This window comes from Polistes fuscatus, unplaced genomic scaffold (genome assembly GCF_010416935.1).
Source record: "Polistes fuscatus isolate 324 unplaced genomic scaffold, CU_Pfus_HIC Scaffold26, whole genome shotgun sequence".
Classification (NCBI taxonomy): Eukaryota; Metazoa; Arthropoda; class Insecta; order Hymenoptera; family Vespidae; genus Polistes; species Polistes fuscatus.
In genome coordinates, this window is record NW_025113103.1 from 339,743 (window position 1) to 347,897 (window position 8,155).

Below are 8,155 nucleotides of genomic sequence, written 5' to 3' on the forward strand. Positions count from 1 at the left end.
TTAAAATTTAAATCATAGAATAAAACATTTCAAGATCCTAATAACATATAACCTAATAATTATTATGATACCGACATCTCTAACGTGATTTATTAAAACTGTAACTATTCAGAGTTAAAAGATTTTCAATTTATAATAAATAATTAAACAATAAGAATGTTAAACCTAAATCCATCCTAGTAATAAACTTATAAAATTTGGACAAATAATTAAAAAAAATTATTCTTAAAACAAATATTAAAACTTAAATTAAAAATCGTTTATATTAATCACTTTATATATTATAATAGATTAAAACAAATCTAAAAATTATATACTAAACTTAGAAATATAAACTAATTCAATCTAAATAAATTAATTCTAAATGTATTGAATTGAAAATTATGAAAATAATTCTACCTATAAATTTAATTTATTAAATAAAAGAATTTTTGATATATAAATTTAAATATATATTCTATTAATTAAATCATATATTAAATAATATGATTTATTTAACTACTATTCTAATAAATAAAATAATTGTATTATAAAATTTTCTAATCAAAAAACATTAAATTGTTTGAAATTTTGTAAAATCTGATGTGGAAATTTTATGTTGAAAACTTTCAACATAATTAAATATAATATAAAAAATTAAAAATATTGAAACTTAATAAAACAAAGATTGAGAAATTCAACGTATAATATATCCAATAATTCTAAAAATGCTACTCCAATCAAAATTCCAATTAATGTAAAATAAATAACTTAATAATAATATATAATAGTTTATTTAAAATTCAATTCAATTAATTTGAGACAGTCTATATTTTATTAGTCTTTCATTCAAGTTTCCAATAAAAAACTATTTATTTGCTACCTTTGTATAGTCAATATACTGCAGGCCCTTTAAATTTTATTCGATGGGCAGAAGAATTCTAACTTATTATTCAAATTCAACAAGACATGTTTTGTGATAAACAGGTAAATATTTAATATAAATTAAATAAATTTGCCTAATTCCTTAGATTAATTTTATAACATTATAAATTAATCAAACTATATAGTATTTACTAATATAATCGTTATTACTACTAAAAAAAATTAATTAGTTAATTAAAAAAAAATTAAAATAAAATTAAATTTTTAAATTCAAAAATATTTTTTCATCTTAGTATAAATTAAAACACTTTTTTAAAAGAAATATAATTTTTAATTACTATTAAATACCAAAATAAAAATTAAACTATAACCAATATATTAAATTTATCCCCAATATATTTACTTTAAATAATTTATTAAAAAATAATATTAATAAGAGTTAAATTTTAAAGCTGAATTTCATTTAATTCTAAAGAAAACTAGACATATTTAAAATCGTTTAATATTTTACTTCCAATTAAAAATTAATAATATAATTTAACACTTACTTGAAATTTTTAATTAATTCATTTAAATTCAAGATAAATTTAAATTTAAATAAATTTATTAATCAACCCCCCCTGAGAGAGATACAAAAGGTACACAAAATTAAAATTACTTTTGAATTTTATAATAAAATTTTAATTTCATTACTGTATTTATAGTTAAAAAAAATTATTTATTTAATTAATTATCGAACTAAAAAATTTTTAAATAATATTAATTATTATAATAATATAATATTAATAAATTATTAGTAAAAAAAAAATAATTTAAAAAAAAAATTTAATTTAATTTAAAAGTCAATTTAAATAAATTTAAATTCTTATATTAACTTTTTGTATAATATTCTTATTATTGTATATAAATTATTTATGTTAAACCAAAATTTTATCTATAACCAACTTTCTAGTATTTAAACTATGTTACGACTTATTTCATTTTATTGAAAGTGTCAGGCAATTTGTACACATTTTATATATTATATTCAAATCAATTAATTAATTAAGTTTGCTATAAAATCCAATATCTAATTCAATTTAAATTAAATTTTCCAGTATTACTAAAAAAATGTAATCCATGAATTTCTGATATAAACTATATTTTGACTTAAATTTTACTAAAATTTAAAAAAAAAAAATTATACTTAATAAAATTTTTAAAATAGCAATACATAAATAAATAATTTTTTTATTGTGTAAATAGTTTTTCTTATCGTGGATCATCAATAACTTACAGATTCCTATAATTTTATAAAACATCGCCAAATCTTATAAATTGAATGATTTAATATTTTATATTTAAATATTTAAGTATTTAAATTTTAATTAATTACTATAATAGAGTATCTAATTCTAGTTTATTGTATAAATTAACTTAACAAAAAATATTAAAATTATTAAAGTAAATAATATTAATATTTACCCATTTAATTAAATATTTAATTTAACAAATTATAATAATTTATAATATGAATATTTTTAATAATTAATTTTAACTATTAGTTTAATCGCTATAGCTAGCATTAAATTTTTTAATTATTAAAATATAAACTAAAAAAACTTTAATTTCTTTATTAATTTTAAATATTAAAAAATTTTTAAAATTTAAATTAAATTTATATATAATTTTTATTTAAAAAATAATTATAACTACAATTAAATTTATTTTATAATAATTAAGTGAAAATAATTTTTATAAAGAAATTGAATATAATCCTTTCTTATTTAGTGAAAAAAATTTCTTTAAAAAATTCAATTAATAATTTATACATCTATACGTACATACATACATACATACATACATACATACATATATAAATGTAGGATATTTTTCGTAACCCTACTTTTTCACTCTCGATCTCTCAAAATTCTCTTCGACTCTCTTATATATCTTATGTCTTTACTTATCGCGCTCTCCCCTCTTTATTCCTTTCTTTTATATCGCCGCTTCTCGTATCCTCTCATATCCACGCTACACACACGCATGTACTCATACCCTCTCATTTCTTCATACCGTAACAACAAAGGACAACATTTCTTATAGCTCTACCTACCAGATAACAACACTACTTATTCTCGAAATATTAACATATATATTTAATAATGATAGTTCTCGAACATTCATATCGTAACGTTTCTTGCCTTTATATTTATTCGCTCTTTTACTTAAGAATTTTTCCCAATTCCACATAAATATATATAAGTACATTTATACATAAATTTAAATTTAAATTTAAATAATATATTATTAGGTTATCATTTAGAATTTTTTTACCTAAATAAATATATTATATGTTTATATACATAGTATATATATTCATATAATAATAGGTAATTATATAAATATTTATTGAACATATAAGTAACTATTTAATTTATACATATATTATAATATTGGTAACAGATTTATATAATTTAAAATAGTAATTTAATTCTGTATTAAATATCTGTGTGTTTTTTTTTTTTTTTTTAATATAATATAATTTTTTGGGGGGAAATTTATATAACTTACTATATTAAATATAAAATTAATATATATTAATCGGATTGGTTAATGTGTAGTTTTGGAATAATAGATTATTATTAAGTATTGTATAATTATTATTAATTATATTTTTATTATATTAAATTTATTATAGATATGTAAGTTCTATAAATTAATCTAATTTTCCGTAAAATTATCAAAAATTAAAATAAATTTTTAAAATTTAATATCTTAACTTTTAAAAAACACTAAAATTTCAAAATTCAATTTTTATGGTTAAATTAAATTCTAAAGCTAAAATAAATTTAAAAATTCAATTTTTAAAATGAAAATAAAATTAATAAAAATTAAATTATTAATTAAAATAAACAAATTAATATTTAACTTGAATAAAAAATTAATTTAAATTAAAAATTAAATTAATTTATTTTAATAATAATAATGATAATAATAAAAATAAAAATTTAAAATTAATAAATTACGATATATTTTAAACTTAAAAATAAATAATTCAAATAATTAAAATAATTCTTAAATATAAACAACCAAAAATTAACAATTGTTTTGAAATTCAACAGTAAATTTAAATTTGATTGAAACTGAACTTTCCATGAATTTTTTAAATATGAAAATAAAATCCCATCGTTTTGAAATTCTCGTTTTATTGGTATCATGAAGTGTACAAAAAAACTTTTTTTAATTAATTTATATTAATTTGTTAATAATTTTGTCTAAGTTGTGTTGTTGCGACCGATGCCTTAATCGGTACTCCAGTGGATAGTAGTGAATCGAAAAATGCCCTTACGAGTGATATCGAGATTCCTTATTAATGGGAAGGAGGATAGGAAAATAAAGAACACAATAACAACTTTATTTGAGCCCAATCAGTACTAAAAAGTACGCTTTATTTGGCTCGTCAGGGAAAAGCCTTTCGGCATAAAAACCCTGGTTGAAAACGATGAAGAAGAATCCACAAATCCGGATAATTCTGGCCAAGTGCAGGACCGCCTTTGTCCCTTGTCGCTGGCCGAACTTAGATGATATGGTATTACGCAATACAAAGAATTCTCCTTGAAGTAGTTCTCGCAAGTCCAGCTAGATGAATCTCGAGCGATGAATCCAGAGTGACAACCGGCGCAAAAACGCGCTGGCTTTTATACCAAAAGGCGATGCAATGCTGCACCAATCACCGAAAAGTCCGATCATAACGCGGCTGTCGATACATATGATTGGCGTGATAAATGTAGTGGGAGAACGCGAGCTAGAATAAAGAAAGAGCCCTTGCAGGCATCTTAGCGCTGCCGTGGTTACCACTAGAAACAGCGATATGCTTTATCGCACGCGTCTAACGCTTTGGCAGGGCCGTACGCGCCTAGGTGCTTCGCCCTACTCACTCGTTGCGTGGGATACGCAACATACTCCCCCCCTTGAACGGGCACCGTTCAAAATTTAAAAACCAAAATGCGCACACTTAAATACAAATTATAAACTATATATACATACTGTTAACCGCTTATTACAATACATATTCAGTAATTAACGCGACTGAAAGAAAAAAAAAAATTTTTTTTTTTTTTTATAAATCGCTTGGTAAAGGAGAAAGACGTTTAATACCGCGCTTTACAAGACCGTTGGCAGTTTTTACGCTCGCCACGCGTGCTATACCGTCGGCTCCTTTATGTACTTCCGCGATACGTCCTAATGACCATTTGAGTGGAGGGGAATTATCTTCTCGCAAGATGACTAGTGTACCCGGACTTATTTTGTCTGCTGTGCCTCTGTGCCATTTTTTACGGACCGTCTGCTCGTTCAAATATTCCTTATTCCATCGGTTCCAAAAATGCTGTCTCATCTGCTGTACGTGCTGCCATTGGGACAGGCGCCCGGATGGTATATCCCTGTATTCGTCCTCTGGCAAACTCGTAAACGAATTTCCAATTAGAAAATGCCCAGGTGTAAGAGCGCGCAAATCATTCGGGTCATTAGACAGAGGCGTGATAGGACGCGAGTTAAGAATCGCCTCTATCTCGAGGACGTATGTTAATAACGCTCGTAAGATAGCAATGTCTCGCCTATAATTCGAACTAGATGATATTTGAATGATTTTACGGCCGCCTCCCATAGACCTCCAAAATGGGGGGAACGGGGTGGGATGAAATGCCACTTGATTCCTTCATTTACCAAACTTCGCGAGACGCGCGCTTCTAGTTCGTTCGCCGCACCTACGAAATTAGTCGCGTTGTCGGAATATATGTCCGAACATTTTCCACGGCGTGCCATAAATCTACGCAAAGCTGCTAAAAATGCTTCAGTCGTTAGATCATTCACGAGTTCTAAATGACGGCCTTGGTGCTAAAACAGACGAATACCGCCACATATATTTTCGCGCGACCACGGTTCCGGTGTTGCCTTTCCTTGATGAATAACGGACCGCAGAAATCTACGCCGGTGTGGATAAACGGACGATTCGGTAGAAGACGACTGGCAGGTAGATCACTCATAGGATATTGCGGCGTAGCGGGTTTTAAACGTCGACAAGTAATGCATTTATATATTACGCGCTTAACGCTACTTCGCCCATTATTGGCCAAAACGATCGCGAAGTGCGTTCAAAGTGGCTTGCGTACCACCGTGCCCTATTTGATGGTGCTTTTCGCGTATTATCGCGTTTGTAATTGTATGGTCTTTCGGCAATAATGCGGGATGCCTTTGCTCGTATGGCAAGTTGCTCCTTGCCAATCTACCTCCAACTCTTAATATTCCTAAATTGTCTACAAACGGGCTAAGTACGGAGAATGATGCGCAAACCTCTTTACCGGACTTGATTAATTTGATGATCTCGGGAAATGCTTCTTCCTGTATCAATCTAATCGCGATTATTTCCGCGCCTTTCAATTCGTCCACGGTTAACTCACCCTTTATTCTTTTCTCTTTTAAATTGCGCGAGTTACGTGCGAATCTAACGCAATACGCGATAATGCGCTTTAATTTGACGAATGAGGAGTACCGTCTAAATAGTTCGAACGGAGTAGCTACCCTTGCGTGAGTTACAATCCTTTTCTTTTCCGGGATTTCGATTGGTTCTAATCTACTATGCGGCCAATTTGATTCCGGCTGGATAAGCCATGCAGGACCGGACTTCCAGAGCTTACTTTCACGGAGTTCGGCAGGTGTAACGCCGCGAGAAATTAAATCCGCGGGATTATGTTCGGACGATACATGACGCCACAGCTCGCGAGCTGTGCTCTCTTGAATTTCAGCTACGCGATGTGCTACGTAGGTTTTTAACGTGTGAGGCGGAGTGTTGAGCCAATGCAAAACTACCGTAGAGTCCGTCCAAAATATTGTACGGCAGAAATCATTTCTACGCAAAGCATTTTTAGTGGCCTTAAAGAGACGCGAAAGTATTAAGGCGCCGCAAAGTTCTAGTCGCGGAAGCGATTGCGTTTTAAGCGGCGCTACCTTGGATTTGGCGCAGACTAATCGTAAAGTGGGATTTTTTCCTAACGTTTTAACATAAATGCACGCGCCGTAAGCCCTTTCGCTCGCGTCACAAAAACCATGCATTTCCATTTCTTCTCCATCACCTGCTACGTTGCGCGCGAACCTTATCTCCTCGAGCGTGTGGAGATTTTGGCGGAACTCCTGCCATATTTTATATATATCGGCGGGGACATCTTCGTCCCATGTTGATTTTAATTGCCATAGCCGTTGCATCATCAATTTCGCGTTGATTACTACCGGTCCTAATAAACCTAGCGGGTCGAATAACTGAGAAATTTCGGATAATATAACGCGCTTAGTAACCTTCGATGGATCAGCTGCTCGCTTTACCGTATAGCCTATGTTGTCTTCGGCCGCGTTCCAATTAACACCTAATGTTTTTATCGTTCTGACGAATCTAAATTTATGATGTTATTATCTGCGGTATCTAAGTCCTTTAGAATCTCGGCGCAATTTGACGCCCATTGCCGCAAATGCATGCCTGCCCCTGCGGTTATACTTATTAACTCGTCGCGGACTTGCTTCGCTTCCCTAACCGTACGCGCTCCGGTTAACAAGTCGTCTACATAGAAATCTTCTTTAAGCGCGATGGCAGCTCTCGGGAATCTGTTAAATTCGTCGCTCGCGAGTTGATGTAACGTACGAGTTGCTAAAAACGACGCGGAGGCAGTTCCATAGGTTACTGTATTTAATCTATATGTTTTCACGGGATCACTTTCCTGTCGACGCCACAGTATAGTTTGATATTTGCGATCGCGCGGATCAATTATTATCTGCCGATACATCTTCGCGATGTCCGCGGTAATAGCAATAGCATGTGATCTAAATCTTACTAAAAGTGCAAATAGATCCTCCTGTATGGTTGGGCCAACCATTAATACGTTATTCAAAGATTTCCCGTTGCTGGTTTTTGCCGACGCGTCGAACACTACTCGCAATTTGGTCGTAATACTAGTATGCTTTAATACAGCATGATGCGGTAAATAGAATCTATCTTCGTGGGGTCCCCCTTCTATCCTTGTCATATGCCCTAGTTCTTCATATTCGGATAAGAATTTAATATATTCATCTCTAATTTTCGGTTTGCGCGATAATGATCGCTCTAATGCGTGAAATCTTCGTAACGCGCTCGTATACGAATCTCCTAACTGATTTTCTTCCTTAAAGGGCAATCTCACTATATATCTGCCAGTATCATCCCGTCGCGTGTTGCTTCTGTAATGTGCTTCGCACAAATTTTCCTCGTGCGACTAATACTACT

General features: G+C 29.9%; 2 protein-coding genes across 2 annotated transcripts; both read right to left on the reverse strand.

The window, feature by feature from the left end:
- Positions 1–4,966: 4,966 nt before the first annotated feature.
- LOC122518672 lies at positions 4,967–5,512 on the reverse strand. Its single transcript, XM_043637704.1, has one exon. The coding sequence runs from the start codon at positions 5,510–5,512 to the stop codon at positions 4,967–4,969; it is 546 nt and encodes a 181-aa protein (XP_043493639.1).
- Positions 5,513–5,970: 458 nt separating this feature from the next.
- On the reverse strand, positions 5,971–7,919 carry LOC122518673. Its single transcript, XM_043637705.1, has 2 exons — positions 7,417–7,919; positions 5,971–7,291 (listed from the first exon to the last, which is right to left on the reverse strand). The coding sequence occupies exons 1-2, from the start codon at positions 7,917–7,919 to the stop codon at positions 5,971–5,973; spliced, it is 1,824 nt and encodes a 607-aa protein (XP_043493640.1).
- Between the last annotated feature and the right edge of the window lie 236 nt (positions 7,920–8,155).

Excerpts from the sequence above, each read along its gene's own strand:
- LOC122518672 (XM_043637704.1), bottom strand. The coding sequence starts at position 5,512 with ATGGGAGGCGGCCGTAAAATCATTCAAATATCATCTAGTTCGAATTAT.
- LOC122518673 (XM_043637705.1), bottom strand. The coding sequence starts at position 7,919 with ATGACAAGGATAGAAGGGGGACCCCACGAAGATAGATTCTATTTACCG. Across the intron at positions 7,292-7,416 it reads CGTACGGTTAGGGAAGCGAA|ATTCGTCAGAACGATAAAAA; the intron begins GCAAGTCCGCGA and ends TCATAAATTTAG.